We start from the raw sequence: 21,237 nt of genomic DNA on the forward strand, positions 1-21,237 counted from the left end.
ATGAGTCACGTACAGAATGCCAATGCCTCATCTACATCTACCCTCACGCAAAATAACCCAGAGAGGTTACACTAAGGGCATTGTTTAATTGGTGTATGAAAATCCAGGGCACAGTCTTTTGTCACTCGGAACTGTTAGTCATTCACTGTACCAAGTAGTTGAGGTAAATCCGTAACCATGGCAATGCATTACATCTAATAAAAGGTTCAATCTGGAGATGCTGTTCATCTCTCCATCCTTTTCATCGGGGTAGAAAAGAGAGAGGCTTATTTCAGCTTCCATTTCCATCTCTCTGCTGTCTCTCTCTGGCGTCTCTCGCTAACCCGGGCGACCGCCACGCCGTGTCTCGCCACTCGCTCTACACAGGGCCTGACCCTGCCTCTGTGTGCAGAACACCTCATTCATGAAGCCTTAGCTACAGTACAGTAGGGACTCACAGCTGCCTTGGGGGCGGGGGCGGGGGGGTGGGGGGGGAGATCAGACACACAGCTGCCGCCATAGGCAAGCAGTTCTCCAGGGACCACATCATCACTTCAGTGGACCTCATGAAGGATTGAGCTGCTTGTTTCTCCCTGTTTATTTCCCCCCAAGGCTCTTCTCTTTCTCTCACGGTGTCGGAGTTAACTCTCAGTCATTCGTGTTACTCTCATGACAGATAATGGAGAGATTAGCTTTGAGAGATGTGCAGCTGTTTCCCTTTCCATCTTCCTCCTCCGACTGCCACCATACTCTCTGCAGCACATAGTCAGCACCTACGCTGTTCTACACCGCTGTGCTTACAGCATTGGGGGTATAACAACTACCATTACCGTCACCTATAGAAATTGCTGGCTGGTTTATTACCTGTGCATCCACCATGTACTTCATAAAATCAATGTGTGTAATTACTAGATAACAATACTGCATCTCAGCTGTTTGAACGACTGAATCTCTGTCTTCCTGACACCTTCTGGTGTGGTAGTGGTGGTCTAGCGTGGTAGTGAGTTGGACTGGTGATCAGAAGGTGATCAGAGTTCAAATCCCACCTGGGAACACCACCACTAGTGTGCCCTTGAGTAAGGCACTTAGCCCTAATTTTCTCCAGGGAGACTGTCCCTGTAATCTGTAATTGTAAGTCACATTGGATAAAAGCATCTAAGCTAAATGGTTCAAATGTAAAAAAAACTACTTCTTCCCTTTACTGTTAAGAAACCTGGGAGGTTCCGTTCGAGGAGATCTCGGACCTGCAGTGGGTGGGCAGCGGGGCCCAGGGGGCTGTCTTCCTGGGGAAGTACCACGGAGAGGACGTGGCCGTTAAGAAGGTCCGGGACATCAAAGAGACTGAGATCAAGCACCTCCGTAAACTCAAGCACCCCAACATCATCACCTTCAAGTGAGGAAACTCATCTAACACTAACCTAAAGAAAATATAATATGTTGTACCACATTGGTGGGGGTTACCCTAGCTCAGCTAGGTATTAAGTAACCAGCCTATCAGCATGACCATATGGCAGAAGAATCGGCCTTTAACTTTAACATTACCACTAAAAACCTAATAACGAGTAGTGGTAGCCTTGTGGATAGTGGATAGTGAGTTGGACTGGTGATCAGAAGGTCATGAGTTCAAATCCCACCTGGGAACACCACCAGTAGTGTGCTCTTGAGTAAGGCAATTAGCTCTAAGTTACTCCAGGGAGATTGTCCCTGCAAATGTGTCTTTTGTGTGTGTTTTTTTTACCTCCCTCAATCCTCCCTCCCTCACCTCCTCATCTGTCTCCCTGTCTGTCTCAGGGGCATATGCACCCAGGCCCCGTGTTACTGTATCCTGATGGAGTACTGTGCCCAGGGACAGCTGTACGAGGTGCTCAGGGCCGGGCGTAAGATCACCCCCTCCCTCATGGTGGACTGGGCCATGGGCATCGCAGGGGGCATGAACTACCTGCACCTCCACAAGATCATCCACCGAGACCTCAAGTCTCCCAAGTGAGTCTCTGTGCTGAGTGACACCGGCCTCGATACTATCAAAACCATCCACCTAAAGATTATGGTTTGTACTTGATTAGTTGAATCAGGTGTGCTGGTGGTGGAACAGATCAAATATGTGGAGCGGCTGGGGCGCCCCCAGGAGAGGGTTGTCCTTTTAGTCGTCTGCTTTCCTCACCTCCCTCTCATTCGTAACAGCATGCTGATTACCCATGATGACCTGGTGAAGATCTCCGACTTCGGCACATCCAAAGAGCTCAGTGACAAGAGCACTAAAATGTCCTTCGCTGGTACGGTGGCCTGGATGGCCCCCGAGGTCATTCGGAACGAGCCGGTGTCAGAAAAGGTGGACATATGGTAAATCACATAATCTGTGATAAAGTATGTTATTTGATATAATATGCACATACATTTAGGACAAAGGGCATACAGTATAACACATCACAATTACAATATACAAGAGGTGTATATCCTCTTTTTCCTTTTTTGGGGGGTTGCTTAAATGAACAACAAGAGATCAAACAAACATCTCAACATCTCTCTACCTCAGATTATGCTAGCTAGCTAACTGACTAACTTACCTTGTGATCTGCAGGTCTTTCGGGGTGGTGCTTTGGGAGATGCTGACCGGGGAGGTCCCCTATAAGGACGTGGACTCCTCCGCCATCATCTGGGGCGTGGGCAACAACAGCCTGCAGCTCCCCATACCTGAGAGCTGCCCGGACGGCTTCAAAATCCTCCTGAGACAGTGCTGGTGAGTGGAGGGAGAGATGGAGGGATGGAGAGATGGAGGGAGGGAGAGATGGAGGGAGGGAGAGATGGAGGGATGGAGAGATGGAGGGAGGGAGAGATGGAGGGATGGAGAGATGGAGGGAGGGAGAGATGGAGGGATGGAGAGATGGAGGGAGGGAGAGATGGAGGGAGGGAGAGATGGAGGGATGGAGAGATGGAGGGAGGGAGAGATGGAGGGATGGAGAGATGGAGGGAGGGAGAGATGGCAGGAACAGCGGGAAGGAGAGTAGGAGGAGAGAGGTAGAGGGAAGAGGGAAGAGAACCCATTTTGACAGTAGATTTTTAAATGGAAATCTCCTCCTGACTCTGCAGGAACTGTAAACCCAGGAACAGACCGTCTTTCCGTCAGATCCTCCTCCATCTAGACATCGCCTCAGCTGATCTGCTCTCCACCCCACAAGAGACCTACTTCAAGTCTCAGGTAGTGTCCAATTTGCAATCACACACACACACACACACACACACACACACACACACAGACATGCATGCACGCACATGTATGCACACACACACACACAGACATGCATGTACACACACACACACACACACACGCACACACGCACACACACACGCACACACACACACACACACACACACACACACACACACGCACGCACGCACGCACACACACACACACACACACACACACACACACACACACACACACACACACACACACACACACTCAGTTGTGGTCCTCTGTGGCTCAGTTGGTAGAGCATGGCGCTAACACACACAGGCACACACACACACACATGCACACACACACACACACACACACACACACGCACACACACACACACACACACACACACACTCAGTGTGTGCGTGTGTGTGTACTGTACGGTCTACAGGCTGAGTGGCGGGAGGAGGTGAAGCAGCACTTTGAGAAGATCAAGTCGGAGGGAACCTGCCTGCACCGCCTGGACGAGGAGCTGATCAACCGGCGCAGAGAGGAGCTCAGGTCTGTACCAAGGGTGCTCTGTACCAGGCTCTGTACCCAGGCTCTATACCCTGGGTCTGTACCCAGGCTCTGTACCCAGGCTCTGTACCCAGGCTCTGTACCCAGGGTGGTCTGTACCAAGGGTGCTCTGTACCAGGCTCTGTACCCAGGCTCTGTACCCAGGCTCTATACCCAGGCTCTGTACCCAGGCTCTGTACCCAGGCTCTGTACCCAGGCTCTATACCCAGGCTCTATACCCAGGCTCTATACCCAGGCTCTATACCCAGGCTCTGTACCCAGGCTCTGTACCCAGGGTGCTCTGTACCCAGGCTCTGTACCCAGGCTCTGTACCCAGGCTCTGTACCCAGGCTCTGTACCCAGGCTCTGTACCCAGGGTGGTCTGTATCCAGGCTCTGTACCCAGGCTCTATACCCAGGCTCTGTACCCAGGCTCTGTACCCAGGGTGCTCTGTATCCAGCCTCTGTACCCAGGCTCTGTACCCAGGCTCTGTACCCAGGCTCTGTACCCAGGGTGCTCTGTATCCAGCCTCTGTACCCAGGCTCTGTACCCAGGCTCTGTACCCAGGCTCTGTACCCAGGCTCTGTACCCAGGCTCTATACCCAGGCTCTGTACCCAGGCTCTGTACCCAGGCTCTGTACCCAGGCTCTGTACCCAGGCTCTGTACCCAGGCTCTGTACCCAGGCTCTATACCCAGGGTGCTCTGTATCCAGGCTCTGTACCCAGGCTCTATACCCAGGCTCTATACCCAGGCTCTATACCCAGGCTCTGCACCCAGGCTCTGTACCCAGGGTGCTCTGTATCCAGGCTCTGTACCCAGGCAGCGTGCCAACCGCCAACGACTTCTCTTCTTCTCTCCGTCTCTGTCGGAATAGTCGCTCTCACACTTCAGTCAACACTCAACAGCTCAAACTGTGAATGAAAACCCGCTAATGCACAGCAGTCATGTAACCGGCAGCATGGTTTATTTATGAGCACGGTTTGACTGTCCTGACCTCAAATATAACATACCCAGTTCATTCTTTCTTTCTTTTTTTTTTTCAACGTCCTTCCCTTTATCTACCCCCTTTACAGTACAGTAGATGGAACAAAAAATGGCCCTGAGTGCATTTCTATTATATAGCATTTGGGTGCCCTCATGTGAAAGCGTGGAGTCATTAGTGGCATGTTTTTCTATTCAGGCACGCTCTGGACATCCGTGAGCACTACGAGAGGAAGCTGGAGCGGGCCAACAACCTCTACATGGAGCTGAACGCCGTCATGCTGCAGCTGGAGCTCAAAGAGAAGGAGCTGCAGAGGTAACGCCGTCGGATCAAACGTCCGCCTTTACCGGCTTTTGTTCGTCATAGTCAAAAGGGCTATGAGGGGGCGTGCTTAGGTGGCATAGCGGGTTAAGCGTCGACCACGTAACCGTAACAGGGTTCCCAGTTTGATTCTGGCTGTGGACATATCCTGCATGTCATCCCTCCTCTCTCTCTCACCCATCCTTCCTGTCTAAATCTCTAATGTATCTGTCGATAAAACGAAAAATATGAGTGGGACTGCCCCACTCAGAAAAAAAAAACTTTAATAAAAAGGGCTATGACACATTAATCTATCAAAAAAATGATCTTCCTTCTTCTAGCATTGTAGCTGCCAATGGCCTCGATCGATGACTATTTCTTATGATGACTAATGGGTAGATGATTCGCTTACTTAGACAAATTGTATTTGTCGCTTTGGATAAAGGCATCTGCTTAATGCCAAACAAATGTCTGAAATGTAAAAAACGACACTGATATCAAACAGAACCAATGGTAGTATACACAATACAGTATGTACAAAATAGAGGTTATTCAATGATGTACGGTGACTGAGATACAGAAATCATGTTCCTGTGTTCCCAGGAGAGAGCAGTCTTTAGATAAGAAGTATCCGGTGTTGATCAAGAACCACAGCTCCAGACAGACCGGCTCCACCAACTCCATGGACAAGCTCATCAAGAAGAGAAACGTCCCACAGAAACTCCCCTCCGGAAAGAGGTGAGATGTCAGTCCCCCATTCCCCAATAGTTATATGTGACACGTTCTAATGCTTTGGTCCTCATGTCGGGATCTGATGTAATGATCGGACTTTTCTTTTCATACACTTCCGCGTTGTTGAAAATCAATGACACATCGCTAGACAACTAACACAGCTTGTTTTGTGAGCCTGCTAACAATGTAGTGTTACAGTTAGCTAGGTAGCAGTGGGGATTACTCACCCAATCCATTTCGTTGCAGTATTTTGGCTTGACTAGCGAGTTTGTGCTGTGATTCTCAACCATGTTGAAACATAGTTCTGTGGTTGCCGACATGCGGACCAAATGATCAGACTGTGTCACATATATACTGTATAACCAGGGTTATAATCGCAGGGTATTCAATTCTGGCCATCGACCTATCCTGCATGTCATCCCTCCCCTCTCTCATTCATCCTTCCTGTCAATCTCTACTGTCTCTATCCTAATAAAGCAGAAATGAAGAAAAAAAACGTACTACAACTCTCTGTGTAGTATGTTCTCGATGATGTTTTCATGACTATGCTTGACTATTCCATCCTATTCCCTCAGGCCGGACATCCTCAAGTCGGAGGTCATCATCCCCAAGTTGGATCCCTCCGTGATGCAGGTCACCATCCCCTCCTGCACCAACCGGGGCTCCACGTCCCCCAGCCGCTCACGGAGGGTCAAGACCCGCCACCGCAAGCCCGGCAAGGGCAGTAGCGGGGACCTGGCGGGCCTGAAGGCCACTCAGTCCTCCCCCGGCGGGGGAGGGGACACCTCCACCCCGGCCAACGCCTCCACCACGGGCCCCTCCAAGCAGCTCCTGGACCCCAGCTCCGCCCTCCGCGGGCTGGGCCACGAGCAGCAGCAGCCGAGGCAGCTCTCCTCCTCCAGCCCCGACCTCCTCATCTGCACCACGCTGGAGGCCGAGGGGGGGGGGGGCCAGGGGGGGAAGAAGAGGGAGCCCTCCGCGGGGGGGGGGCTGGAGAGAGGGGGCAGCCTGAGCGCCTCCGCGGGCTTGGGGGGAGCGGCGGAGGGGGGTGGCGCGGCGGGTCTGGACGACCTCACGGAGACCCCCCCGCGCAGCGACACGCCCAGCGAGGACGCCGCCTCGTTCCCCTTCTCCAGCAGCCCGGACTCGCCCTGCGGGAGGGGGGCGGCGGCGGCGAGGAGGGCGTCCATGCCGGGCGTGCCGTACGGGGAGGATAAGGATGAGGGGGCGGGGGCTGTGAGGTTGCCCCGGGGGGCCTCAGGGGGCATCGGGAGTCAGCACCTCACGCCCTCAGCCATCCTGTACAGGGCAGCTATCACACGCAAACAGGTACGACACACCAAAAGAAAAGCACCAATCACATGACTCTACTTCCTTTTACTTGTGTCTCTCTCTGACTCGTGTCTGTCGTGTCTCTGGACACTGTTCACAGAGGCGCGGCGTGTCGTCAGAAGAGGAAGAGGGGGAGGTTGACAGTGAAGTCGAGTTGCCACGGAGACGGTGAGTAACTCGCTGTTCTTCAGAAGCTAAAAGCTAAAGAGCCACACTACCAGGAGAGTAGCGTTCTTTAATATTCCTCCCTTTCTTGTGTCTCTCTGAGTGGACATGTGATGTCATAGTAGGAGCATTCAGGGCCGAAAACTACATGAGAACAACGGTTTCTGATCTATTTCGAAGCACGTTCTGTGTAGCATAAGTATCAGTTACTCTGCTTAGATTTAGGATTTTGTGAAGGAGATATGCAACATGAACCCTGCACTAAGCACCTTGTACTGTATCGTCGTCTTGTTTGTATTGTGGACTATGTTTGTTGTGTGTGATACTACAGAGAGAGGCGAGGCCGAAGAACGTCATTGCATTAATACATATGACAATAAACTCGAACTTGAAACTTGAATACGCATTTTGCAATGAATGAACTGAAATCAGAATGATGGTTTTTGTTTATCTCGCTCCTCAATCCCCCCCCCCCCCCCCCAGACGTCCGACCAGCATCATCAAATGCCCGTCGGTCTCCACCTTCAGCTCAGAGAACCTCTCCGTGTCGGACAGCGAGGAGGGTCACACCACGGACCTCTCCCACAGTGGCACGCCTGACGTGGTCAGCACCAACACGGACGAGCGGCTGGACGACCGCAGCGACGACCTCCTGTCTCAGGGGTCAGAGATTCCGGCAGACAACACCGACCCGGCGGGCCAGGCGTCTGACGGCCTGTCAGAGAGAGAAGGCGCTCCGGGTCAAGCCAAGGCTCAGCTCGACGCAGGGCAGAATCCCAATGAGGTAAATGCCAGCATCGTCCCTGGTCTGACTCTACATCTCGAGTTATAGATGTCTCCCAGTAAACAAAGAGTCCAAAAGACGTCCTCACGGAAGCTGGAATGTGGGTTCAGATGACGTCTTTCTAGGACGTCCAGGTGACGTCTTTAGGATGTCTTATGGACTACAGAATCGTCCTAAAGACGTCATCTGGACATCCTAGAAAGACATCACCTGGACGTCCTAGAAAGACGTCATCTGAACCCACATTCCGGCTTCCCGGAGGACATCTTTTGGACTCTTTGTTTACTGGGCTGTCCGCTAAAATGTCCTTTTGCTAGAGTGAGATCATGTTGGGCCGGTTTCACAGACGAAAAAAGGTGGTTTCAAAGGCGATCATGGAGATTTGACATCGAAAGGGTGATTTAGTCCAGGACTACGCGTCTTAAGTCTTGTCTGTGAAACCAGACTCCCCTAGAGTTCTAGTTATCTGTCCCCTACAGTAACATAATGTGACGTTCATGTCCTTTTGCCAGAGTAACCAGTTGTATTCATAGAGATTCTTATCTCTCTCTCTCTCTCTCTCTCTCTCTCTCTGTCTCCACCTCTCAGACTCGGGCTCTCGGGTGTGACGACTCGGACTGCGACAGCGTCGAGCTCGACCAGTCAGGAAGCGGAGAGCCCAGTCGCCCACCCAGTGCCGGGGCCTGGGCACCACCACCACCTCCTCAAGGGCCACCGCCCTCCGGGTGGTCCCAGTCCGGACCTCACACCGGCCCGCCGTAAGGCCCACAGTACCACAGGACACTCGTAGAAAAAAAAAAAACGACAGCTACCTTTGCAGTGAACAAACCATCCACGGAGCCGACACCAGTCTGTCAGAGCAGGACATGATACCGATGTCATGAGGGTCATATCAACTGAGCTCAGACTATGCCAAGTTAACAAAATGGTGTCTCGTGCACAGCAATATGGGTCTGTTAGTTAGCAGACCTACCGTAAGACAGCGCAGGTGGTTTGTCATAAACTGACAGCAGCTGTTATGGCAGCTTGTGACATCTGACACTAGGGGCCGGTTTCACAGACAAGGCTTAGGCCTAATCCTGGACTGAAAAGTGTCTTCAATGGAGATTTGACATTGAAAGTGTGATTTAGTTCCAGGACTAGGCTTAAGCCTTGTGTGTGAAGCCGGCCCATTATAATTTAAGTTTAGTGGGGTTTTTAAATAGAGGGTTTAACCAGGTACCTTTAGCCACTGCTCCAGTTCAGCAAAAAAAACTCACAGACACACACATACACACAGACACACACCTGCACAAACATGTGACCACACACACACACACAGACACACACACACAGACACACACACACACACACACACACACACACACACACACACACACAGACACAGACACAGATACAGACACAGACACAGACACAGACACAGACACAGACACAGACACACACACACACACACACACATTCCCTGACAACTGGGCCGTGACCGAACAATCATACTGCCTACTGATTACTAAAAGTACATACCGTATGCTAACCATACTACATTATACTATTTAGGTCATACTGTTTAAATGTATGCAGTAAGCGACAAATTTCAATATCTCATCCGTACTGCAAAATCTGTAGCTCAACCATGCTGTTCAGGGTAATTGATTACATTTCATTTATACAGCCCATCCCAGTTACCTGCTTCATTAAATTGCAGGACTAAAATCGGAATTGAGTTCCTGATTATGGTGCAGTGATGCATTGATATCATATAACATGGAAAAGGCGTATCTCGTATGACTGCAGCATTTTAAGTACACTATAAACTTTCTAACTGAAGATGCCTACTGAACAGGCTGTAGCACTACGATGGTCCGGTCACAGCCTGGTCACGCATCATGTCTGCGGAGCCCAATGTCCAACACACTAACGTGTCCCATACTATAATAATGTAGATATATCCACAACATATCACATCAGAAAAGAAACATTTAAAATGTATTTTATGTGTAAGATAAGAACTGATTAAGTTGTATGCAGCCCAATGACCAGACGCATGACTACACATGTTTATATTTTAAGTTTTGGATGTGTCCGTTTTATATTTTGTGAGAAGGTTTACACTTTTTTATCCTGAAATTATTATTTCAATAGCAATTTTTGTTAAATGAATTGATGTTGGCACTTAAAAAAAAAAAAAAGAATGATGTCAAAGTGGAATGAACAACTCACCGACATGTTTTACTCTATCAAACATGATGCTCCATGATTAGGTGGTAATGTTGAAGTCATACTTTTTTATCCTACCACTGAGTTCTGAATACTCATCCCTTTAAGATCACAAAGGAAGTCCCCAGAAGGGATATAATAGTGCTCTCTGGTGGTAGTGGAATAGTAAGTATCATTTGAATTTCAATAGAGGTTTTGTTTTTATACAGCATTGCACATTGTAACTGTAACATAGGAATTATATCAACAAAAAATCTAAATATGATGAGCAACAATAATAAAAACAAAAAAACTGTATTGGTAAAAATGCTGAGGTGTGAAGACTGTGTTAAATTGTGAAACTTGTTGAGGAAGAAGAATGAAGAATGTTTTATTTGAATGTTTTATTTTCTATGCAATCAGTCAATAGTTTGTCAATAGGATTGTTCATTTGTTTCTGCTATAGGCACAGGGTCAGCCATAGTCGGTGTTCCTAGAACAATTAGGGGTTAAATGCCTTGCTCAAGGGCACATGCAGCTCCCTCCTGAGGCACGGATCAAACCAGCTACCTTCCGATTGCTAGCCGGTCTCTCTAACCCTTAGGCTACCTGCCTCTCTAACCCCTCTGCTACCTGCCTCTCTAACCCCTCGGCTACCTGCCTCTCTAACCCCTAGACTACCTGCCTCTCTAACCCCTCGGCTACCTGCTTCTCTAACCCCTAGGCTACCTGCCTCTCTAACCCCTCGGCTACCTGCCTCTCTAACCCCTAGGCTACCTGCCTCTCTAACCTCTAGGCTACCTGCCTCTCTAACCCCTAGGCTACCTGCCTCTCTAACCCCTCAGCTACCTGCTTCTCTAACCCCTAGGCTACCTGCGTCTCTAACCCCTAGGCTACCTGCCTCTCTAACCCCTAGGCTACCGCCGCCTCCATAGTTAGTTTTAGTCTGTGCAAATCAATTGAATTTGTTCAGTCATTGGAAGTCATGTGTTCTGTAATTCTCCTTGTAATAAGTGATGCCAGGAAAGAGATCTCCAATTACCAAAACAAGGCAGGGAAAACAAACTGAAAACGTATTTTGGCATACAGTGAAAGGGCTGGAATTCTAGCTCAAACAAACTACGAAAACAGTTGTCTGTTTACCAGGGAAATTTACCAAGCTCATGTTATTTATCGCCTGACAGGTACTTTAATGAGGAAAAACAACACAGAGACATAGGATAGGATAGGTTTTAGCATTTCACATCTTTTTATTTCTGTATTTAAGTTCTTCAACAATTCAATTGCACCCAAATCTACAATATTTTGAAAACGTGCACAAAAAACGTGAGTTTCTTCAATCCTGCAAAGAATAATACAAAATAAAATCTGACCCAGGCAAAGGAGAGAGCAGGAAACTACCGGTAGTGTTAATTCTTTAATATTCCTTCTAGTTCTTTTTAAATGAATACCTCAGTATGATCATTTCAATACCAATGTCTCTTTTTAGTTGCACCCCTTGCAGCATTCCCCCCCACCCCTGCAGTTAAAAAAAATATTTTCTCTATTTAAAACAAACATTTCAACATTATTACCATTATTATCATCATCTTAGTAATTTCAGAGAAAGAAAATCTTATTTCCTCCTGCCCCCTGTCTCCAGGTAACCATGACACCCACCCAGCCAACCAGAATCCAGTACGCAATGACACTCAAATGTTCTGATTGAGAAATAAAAAAAACGGATGGAAACACAGGAATGACACAAAAGAATTGTACAGCAAATAAAAGAAGTGACATATAATGCAGTTTAAAATACTCCTCAAATTTCAATTAATCTTAGACATTATTGTCTATCATTACATCTTAAGAGTACATCATTTACACCCACGTATACCCATTACCCACAATGTCTCATACAGGAAGTTCAGCTTTAGGTAAAGAATGGCAAATATCAATGAACACTAACACAAGGAGTGGTGTTTTAAATAAAAATAAATACAGATAGAAATTCATCAGATGCAGGGAAGGAACAGTCCATCTAAAATGTCAATGAATCCTTTTTTTCTTCATTTTTACATTTTCTATGAAAAATCTGACATAAAAAACACATTATATGCCTTTTCAGATTTTTCCAAAACAGTTTTTTTTCTTCAGCTATATTAAGAAGGTCATAACGGAAAATACACCAAAATATAACAACCAAAGGAAAACATCTTTACAAAACTATATGCAAAGGGAATTTAAAAACATAATAAATAAATAAAATACCAATAACATTGATGTAATTTACAGCGGAGCAGCTGTTTAACCAAAGGAAGGAGAAAACGGTAAGTCCAGAATACTTGGTTTTTGCATTAACTTCAGTGAGGGACCTCTCGGTAAAAAGTAGGGGGGGTTACGTTAGGTGCTGATGAAGGTCCTCCAGCTCAGTTGGTTGCGAGTCCAGTAGCTTCAGAGGACAGCCTACAGCAACACAAAAAAGCACAAGGGAAAAGCTCATTCAAACAGATTGACAATTCCTTTTTCTTCTTTTAAATATATATGTTACGGTACGTGGGAAAACTAGGATTAGGGTTAGGTGCTACGTCGACGGTACATGCTGGCATGTCTAACCCTAACCCTAATCCTAACCCTAACCGTAGCACCCTAGCACCGAACCCTAGTTTTCCCACATGTACCGTTTTCCCACATGTACCGTAACATATGTATAAAAATTATTATTATTGAGGATTCCAATGTCAATCTGTTCCCTGACCAAAGCAAGATCAACTCCCATGAAAACAGGCAACTGTAAGGAATTGCATTTGGATGAATTGGGTGGCCCATGCGGTATTCCACCAGGCAGCGAGTGGCTTACCTGGCGTTGATCAGGTACTCCGCCAGACTGATGCTGGCAGGGGAGCCAGTGATGGTGACCTGCCTGTCAGAAGAACCCTCCACGGGGTTAGCGATCTTTATCTGAGCCCCGGACATCTGCCGGATCTCATTGATCTTAGCCCCCTGGCGGCCGATGATGCAGCCAATCAGCTGATGGAAGAACAGAGAAGAGGGCCAACACAGAAAGACAGTTTAATACATTTCAGTCACACACACACTGAGGAGAGCAAAGTACACTTGGGCACTTTACACAAAGTACATTTATTTTTATCAGTAAAAAAAATAGAACAAAAAGAAACCTAACTAGGGTCAAACTAAAAGCAGAGACACTTACGTCATTTGGAATGGTAAGCTCATGGGAGCTATTTTGTGCGGATGCATCCATCCCACCTGCAAAGAGCAAGAAAACCCATGTGGATGGAAACAAAAGACACTTGCCCACACAGTACAGTACAGTAAACAGCACGTAATATGAAACATGGCCTCCTCTTCCCCTCTCTCTCTCCACTCACCCTGGAAGCCCTGGTTGCTCTGGGCGATGGGGAAGGGACTCTGCTGCATGGCCAGCTGGTGAAGTTTGGTGAGCTGTAGGGAAGGAGGGAGGGGGTGAGAAAGAGAGAGAGAGAGAGGAAAAAAAGGAAGCAAGAAAGAATGATTATGTATAGAGAGAGAGAGACACCACGATTAGTCAAACAGTACTTAACACAGTGGTAAATGACAGCATGTTGTACAGAGCTATGCAGCGTCAATCACTACTGTGGCATTACAGCATCAAAGTGAATGCTATTGGTTTGACAGAGAAGATACCACAGGATTATTATAGACTCACCGAACACTTTATTAGGAACACCTGTACACCTTTTCGTTCAAGGAAGTGGTGTAACGGTGTGGGGAATGTTTTCTTGGCACACTTCGGGCCCGTTAATACAAATCCATCATCGCTTGAATGCCACAGCCTATTTGAGTATTGTTGCTGACCATGTGCATCCCTTCATGGCCACAATTTACCCATCTTCTAATGGCTAATGGCTATTTCCAGCATGCTTATACACCATGCCACAAAGCAAAAGTCGTCTCAAACTGGTTTCATGAACATGGCAATGTTCAAAGGAATGTCTCAAAGGAATGTTTCCAACATGTAATCATGGAATCGATGCCACAAAGAGTTGAGCCTGTTTTGAGAGCAACGGGAAGCCCTACGCTGTATTAGTATAGTCTTCCTAATAAAGTGCTCAGTGAGTGTACATACATATCTAAATAAATATAATTAATACATTAAATTAATAAATCATTTAACTTTCCGTTATCGTCACAATCATTTATTTACAGTGGTAATGAAGGAAATCGTGAAAGGAATGAAAGATGGAGCAGCATTAAAAAAAACTGTTATTATACAATTTAAAAAATATTATATACAATAAATAATTACAAAATGTACAATCTAAAACATTTTACAACTAATTGTTTCACGTGATTTACTGCAATTCAAATGTAGCAGAGGTGGTTGTAGGAAAGAACAGAAGGGACAGCATGGAAGAGAGAGAGAGACGGTGCCATGGCTAGCCAGGACCGTTCACTGTATGTGTAGATATATGGGCTCACTTACAGAAGGACCTTCACTTACGTCAGGCTGTGGGATGGCGTGCTGCCCTTGGACAGCATATGCCTGCAACCAGAGAACAGCACTTAGGAGGGTGCAAGGAAAAAACGTCACAGAGAGAGAGCACGCGAGCGACACACAAACACTCGCAATCACACACACACTAGGGCTGCACGATTAATCGATTTTAAATCGAAATCGCGATTTGAAATTATGCGATTAGCTAATCGCAAAGCCTGCGATTTGCCTGCGATTTTTTTTTTTTTTTTTTTTTTTTTGCTATTTAGCTGACGCTTTTAATCCAAAGCGATTTACAATTACGAATTACAGGGACATTCCCCCTGGAGTAACTGAGGGCTAAGTGCCTTACTCAAGGGCACACTAGTAGTGGTGTGGTTTCAGGCGGGATTTGAACTCACACAACCTTCCGATCACAAGTCCAACTCACTAGACCACCACTACCCGTATGGGATACGTCATACAGCGCGTCGGATTCAACGTCAATGAACGTCAACGTCAATGAACGTCAACAATGAACGTCAACAATGAACGTGAACGTCAATGAACGTCAACGTCAATGAACGCACACCAACAACATCGCACGTGAAACGCCCACGTTTCGGTAGCTAGCAATAGCAACATTCATGGTGGATAATGGCTTCAGCAGAAGTAGTTTGATGGTATCATGTGGTAATGCTCTCTGAAAATAGATAGATTCATCCAATCACCTGCCAAGTATTTTTTGAAAGTACCTGCCCTTTTCCAAACAGCTTCCAATTAAGCTTTCCTAGATGGTTGTGTGAAACAAACCACCTGAGTCAGGTTAGTAATGCTCCATCACATGTTTTAATCTGAAGCTTGATTTTAAAGCAACCCAACTTTAAAGCAACCCAATGTAAGTTTAGTTCTTTCACTCGTAGCTCGGGCTGTGGGGGTGCTAGAGGAGGGAGCCTCTAAGTCCCCTGAAGACGTACAAACAAACTGCACGTTGATACGACCTTCCTAGCCGGAGATATGGCCACACTTTACAAAAACGTTTTTTTTTTTTTTTTTTTTTTTTTTTTGCTATTTAAAAAAATAATAATCGCAAATTAATCGCAATCGCGATATCTGTCCAAATAATCGCAATTCGATTTTTTCCCCAAATCGTGCAGCCCTAACACACACACACACACACACACACACACGAGCGACACACACACAGACACGCGAACAACACACACACACAGACGCACGCAGACACTCGCAATCACACACACACACATGCGACACACACACACACACACACGCCAGCGAGCGAGCGACACACACACAGACGCACGCATGCGAACAACACACACACACGTCCTTGAATGTTAACAATGGGAACAATGCTACGGGGTGTTTCAGACATCCACACACACACACACACACACACACACACACACACACACACATGGATCGTGTATAACGATCAGGGGGACATAACGTGTGACGCACATGCGCCCTCTAGCTGGAAGCCATCTGACAGCTACTGCAAGACTACCTCAGGCCATCTCACTCCCCCCAAAATAGAAACTCCGCAGGGCATTTAGAAATGGTGCTGACATCTGTACAGCGCAGTATAACACACTTTGGCAGTGTAAAAATGTATTAGCATAAAACTAAACGAACTCGTTGTGTAAGAACACAACGCAGTAAGAATATCCTGGGATAAGAATACTCAATAATGTAGTACAACAATATACAACAACACAACTGATGAGGAGGCATATTTAGAAGAGAAGTACCGTTAGGAAAACCATTGACAGAAGGACATTAAGTCTTATTATAAAAGTCTTATTTACCTGACCACCTGCAAAGATGACAGGGGAGCCTGAGGGTTTGGGTCTGTAAGGGATGGTTACGCCCTTAGGTGGAGACTGACGAGGAAGACAAGCAATCAACCATTAGAAATGGACAACATGTTTATTAATGCAGTAGTTATTTTGCATTTGTATACGTATGGTTTGTGGAGAAGAACGAAGCACTTAAAAAGGGAGCTGAACTGAAAAATACTGGGAAACATTGAACATTTGTATGAAACGTGACACCTTCTAATTTAATATCAGAATATATGACTAGTAACATGTTTATTGAAACACCTCTGGACATCTTTTTCCCCCCTTTTTTCTTGCTTTGTTTCTTTTCCTTTTCACTTTTTTACCCATCTGTTTAGGGGTTATGCTAAGTTTCTTTGCTCTTTGTTTTACTCTTTAAGATGTCGATATGATGTTCTGTCCATGTCTATGCTGAAACCCAATAAAAAAACTCAAGTGATAAAAAAAAAGGGAGCTAAACAAGAACAGAAAAATCCAGATCAAACAGAGAACACACTGCAAAAAGTCAGCTCTCAAAAACCGGAAAAACAAGCATACATTACATTGCCTTGATTTAAGATAATGTATCTTACTTAGATTTACTTTTTGCAGTGCATGACTAAGTGTAATGGTGCGTGTGTGTCCCATTCATCCTACCTCGAGCATGACCACGCAAATCTGCTTGACACACTCGATGATGGACTGGGGGGTCCCTGCTATGGTGATGGCACGCTCCGTCGAGTTAGGCAGCATGTCCCCTGCCACCTGGACCTGAGCTCCTGTCGACTTGAAGACAACACAGGCAGAGGTTTGGACATTAAAATAGTTCTACGGATTCCAACACGGTGATCCTTACAACTGAACACAGTGACGTAGTTACGGTGGTCAGTCTCAACTATGTCACTGTGTTCAGTCTCAACTACGTCACTGTGTTGAGACTGAACATGAACACAACTGAACACAGCGACGTAGAGAGACTGAACACAGTGATGTAGAGAGACTGAACACAGCGACGTAGAGAGACTGAACACAGTGATGTAGAGAGACTGAACACAGTGATGTAGACAGACTGAACACAGTGATGTAGAGAGACTGAACACAGTGATGTAGACAGACTGAACACAGTGATGTAGAGAGACTGAACACAGTGACGTAGAGACTGATCACAGTGACGTAGAGAGACTGAACACAGTGATGTAGAGAGACTGAACACAGCGATGTAGAGAGACTGAACACAGTGATGTAGAGAGACTGAACACAGCGATGTAGAGAGACTGAACACAGTGATGTAGAGAGACTGAACACAGTGATGTAGACAGACTGAACACAGTGATGTAGAGAGACTGAACACAGTGATGTAGAGAGACTGAACACAGTGACGTAGAGAGACTGAACACAGTGATGTAGAGAGACTGAACACAGTGACGTAGAGAGACTGAACACAGTGACGTAGAGAGACTGAACACAGTGATGTAGAGAGACTGAACACAGTGATGTAGAGAGACTGAACACAGTGATGTAGACAGACTGAACACAGTGATGTAGAGAGACTGAACACAGTGACGTAGAGAGACTGAACACAGTGATGTAGTTGAGAGACGCAACACATTCCAGGGGCCATTGGCAGTTACAATGCTATCTAGAATGTCCATGTAAACCAGTGCATTAAGTGCAAGTCATCATGAAACCTCTGTTTCTACCCCCCCCTTTTAGATACACACACCTCCCTGATCTCTTTGATCTTGCAGCCGCCCTTGCCGATGAGCGAGCCACACTGGCTGGCGGGCACGACGATGCGCAGGGTGACTGGTGGTTTGCTGGTGGCCGTGCTGTTCGTCATTGAGCTGCTGATGTCCTACAGAGAGAAAAGCCATAATGGAGGCTTGAAGCAAAACATTTTTTTAAGCAATTACAGTAGACCACTTTACACACTAGCTTATAAATCATAGCCCCAACAATGGTGCAGCTTATGACAGCACATGGTCATAAGGAGGAACTTCATGGCCAGTGTGTGGATTCTAGCGCTATTCTAAGGCAACATAAATATGGCTGACAGTTTTTTATGAGTGAGTTAAACACTTTTGCTTTTAACTCTCATAATAGCCTTCCAGTCCGATGGAAGCATTCTACATCATGTACAGTCATGGACGAAAATATCAGCACCCCATGCACTTCTGTCAGATAATATACCACTTCTACTAGTACCAGATAATGCACCGCTTCTCCGATATTTTTGTCCATGATCGTACGCTTGAGATCTAACAGTCAGAAGTCATTCAAACCTCCTCCAGTTTCTCGATGATCATGGAGAAGGCCTTAAAGATGGCGGTGGTGGGGCCCGCCAGGGTGATGATCCTCTCCGGGCAGTTCCCCTCCGAGATGTTGATTCGCGCACCGCTCTGGACAGGAGAGAGAAAGGGTGACACATGCTGGTTTTAGAATCATAAGTCAGTCCTCTGTCAAGCATTACTCAATATGATCAGAGAGGGACATTTTCTAGGAATGTTTTATTTTTTTTGCTGCCAGGCTCCTTCCAAAATCCCCATACAAACACCACCCCCCCCAATACGAAGCTTACCTCCTCTCTCATCTTCTTCACTGATTCGCCTTTCTACAGAGAAAGGGTTAAAAACACCAATTAATACAAAACAGACAGGAATGAGCAGTAGCCTGACACTGAGAACTTCCCCTCGACAGTTTAGCTACGGTAAATAAAAATCTTAATTCTTCCCTCTTTTAGCATTATAACTGCCAATGACCCCCTGACCCGAGCATAGATTACCTTTTCTTGCTATGACTGATAGATAGATGATTCACTTACTTAGACAAATGTATTTGTTTTAAGTCATTTTGGATAAAGGCGTCTGCAAAATGCCAAAAATGTAGAGAAAAAGAAAAGATCAGGAAAAAAGAACACTCACCTTTCCAATGATGCTTCCAACCTCCTACAGATAAAAAAAGAGCAAAAAAAACAAACAATAAGTGTTTCATAATTCACTTGCTAACATTTTTCCTGGATCAAAACGTGTGAAATGTCTGGTGTTGTGTCTTCAGTATACGTCATCAATGTGTTAGAGGTAAGATCTATGCTTGACTATAAACAGGTTCAATCCCCAGCCAAAGAGACAGCCGGAGGAAGCTGGTGACTGGAGGGGTTGCTGGCTTCAGATCTAAGGCCACTGTCATTGGGCCCTTTAGCAAGGCACTTAACCCCTAACGGGTCCAGGTTGTGCCTGATGGGGGCTAACCCTGCGCCCAGAGCTCTGTTTTCCCTGGGAGTGTGCATGTGTGTGTGTGTGTGTGTTGTCTCGGCAGGGGGGAGGGAGGAGTGTGAGGTGTGTGTGAGTGGAACCGCTTCTGCTGTGGTCACACCATCCATCTTCTGTGCACACTAACCTTCCCATGCATGAGTAGCCTAATGGTAAGGGTGACATTGAGCCCTCCTTCAACCACACCGGTGTCCATAGCTGCAGTGTCCGTAGAATAGCCTGGCCAAGAAGAGGAGGAGTCGTCGGTCACAAGTGTCCGGTCTGCAAGAGAAGGAGATTCCATAGTTGTGGACTATGAGCAGAAGAGAGAATTGAACAGGTGAACATAATTGCAAGCAACTACCGCAGTTATACAATAAACCAGCTGAATAGAAGTTCTTAACCAGCAAAGATTATCAAACAACAGTCAATCACAGTAACAACTACGAATCACATCACACATGATTTATCTATCAAATAATAGGCTATCAACTTAAAATTGCAGCTCTCTCCTTCTGATGAGAAGATCAGTTTTTATCACTCAAGTCCAGAACGCCGTGGATGACTTTGACAGATAGTTTATCTTATCTCACGCATGTCATGTATCTAGTTCGTGGATCCCACAATCAATTAAGCTAGTTAGATGCATTATGCATATGGATATGTGTGCTGTGTGCTGTGTGCTGGCTCTGGCAACGGTGTTTAAAAACCAGCTAAGCTACACGACATCTCAGCCTAGCACATCTCGTTACGTTTACGCGTTTAGCTTAACAAACTAGTTGGAAAGAAAAAGGAAAGACGAACCAATGAAACTGGCCATGATTTCGGATTTACGATTATTCGGATAGCTATAGTAGTGTGTCAAGCATTTAGGTGATCGTTTAGCTAGAAGAGTACTTCTTTCGCCAACAAATCACCTAGCCAGCGAGCTAGCAGCAGCTATACGAGCTAACTAGAGGTTGTGGAGCAGAGAGAGTACAGATCTAACAAGCTAGCGATGCTAGCCGAGGATAGCCTAGCTTGTGGACGATAATCCGCTCGCTGCGGCCTAGCAAACTAATCGAGGCGCTCGGGTTTAACCCTGTCCTTCACTATGAACAGAAACATCAGCAGTTAGTTAGGGCATCAGTCAGTCTTACCTGATCCGTGCCTGGAGAGGTGTTCTTGGGGGGAAGGGTGGGAGGGTGGCAGGTAGGGTGGAAGGGGAGAGGTTTAAAAGGACTCGGGGAAGAGGGAGAGAGACGCGTCTGTTCGATCGGGATTCACTCTGACTGCTTAGCTGCACAAAAGACAACAAGAGGGAAATGCGTTCAACTTCCACCTCTGAACCGACACGCCCCCCCCCCCCGTGGGTTAGCCCCGCCCACTAAAACCCTGTGCTGTGAACTGCTGTCAGCTGATCGATGAAGGCCTGTTTCATAGAGTGAATGAATTAATGAATGGTCTTTATTGTCATTGATATAGTACAGGTACCATACAACGAAATTT

At 46.5% G+C, this 21,237-nt stretch overlaps 2 protein-coding genes across 3 annotated transcripts in view; one reads left to right on the top strand and one right to left on the bottom strand.

Moving 5' to 3' along the window:
- map3k12 (mitogen-activated protein kinase kinase kinase 12) overlaps positions 1-8,773 on the top strand; it is a gene marked incomplete at both ends in the record, with an annotated part of 9,329 nt that extends 556 nt beyond the window's left edge. Inside the window, 12 exons of the mRNA XM_080533544.1 lie at positions 1,189-1,372; positions 1,771-1,962; positions 2,161-2,319; positions 2,558-2,716; positions 3,067-3,175; positions 3,609-3,718; positions 4,897-5,013; positions 5,602-5,736; positions 6,306-7,059; positions 7,163-7,230; positions 7,711-8,011; positions 8,600-8,773. Of these exons, the coding sequence (XP_080389670.1) occupies positions 1,189-1,372; positions 1,771-1,962; positions 2,161-2,319; positions 2,558-2,716; positions 3,067-3,175; positions 3,609-3,718; positions 4,897-5,013; positions 5,602-5,736; positions 6,306-7,059; positions 7,163-7,230; positions 7,711-8,011; positions 8,600-8,773 (2,462 nt within the window). The remainder of the gene's footprint in view (positions 1-1,188; positions 1,373-1,770; positions 1,963-2,160; positions 2,320-2,557; positions 2,717-3,066; positions 3,176-3,608; positions 3,719-4,896; positions 5,014-5,601; positions 5,737-6,305; positions 7,060-7,162; positions 7,231-7,710; positions 8,012-8,599) is intronic.
- A 2,973-nt stretch (positions 8,774-11,746) lies between these two features.
- On the bottom strand, positions 11,747-21,004 carry LOC308161296 (poly(rC)-binding protein 2-like). Of its 2 annotated transcripts, none has more exons than XM_080535289.1 (13): positions 20,889-21,004; positions 19,898-20,062; positions 19,423-19,446; positions 19,080-19,112; positions 18,784-18,900; positions 18,225-18,356; positions 17,159-17,287; positions 16,490-16,564; positions 14,688-14,729; positions 13,576-13,648; positions 13,398-13,453; positions 13,044-13,213; positions 11,747-12,649 (listed from the first exon to the last, which is right to left on the bottom strand). In XM_080535289.1, exons 2-13 carry the CDS (start codon positions 20,051-20,053, stop codon positions 12,613-12,615), a joined length of 1,044 nt encoding a protein of 347 aa, XP_080391415.1. In that variant the 5' UTR covers positions 20,054-20,062; positions 20,889-21,004; the 3' UTR covers positions 11,747-12,612. The 2 variants fall into 2 exon arrangements, with proteins under 2 accessions (XP_080391415.1, XP_080391414.1); XM_080535288.1 differs by having other exon boundaries at positions 14,670-14,729.
- Positions 21,005-21,237: the final 233 nt, after the last annotated feature.

This window comes from Nansenia antarctica (genome assembly GCF_963989245.1).
Source record: "Nansenia antarctica genome assembly, chromosome: 6".
Lineage (NCBI taxonomy): Eukaryota > Metazoa > Chordata > Actinopteri > Argentiniformes > Microstomatidae > Nansenia > Nansenia antarctica.

Bases quoted from the DNA above. Each gene is read 5' to 3' on its own strand.
- LOC308161296 (XM_080535288.1), bottom strand. From the start codon at position 20,053: ATGGAATCTCCTTCTCTTGCAGACCGGACACTTGTGACCGACGACTCC. The intron at 18,357-18,783 runs GTTTGAATGACT...TTCTCTCTGTAG, and splicing joins TCATCGAGAAACTGGAGGAG to GACATCAGCAGCTCAATGAC. The intron at 13,214-13,397 runs GTAAGTGTCTCT...TTCTTCCATCAG, and splicing joins AGCTTACCATTCCAAATGAC to CTGATTGGCTGCATCATCGG.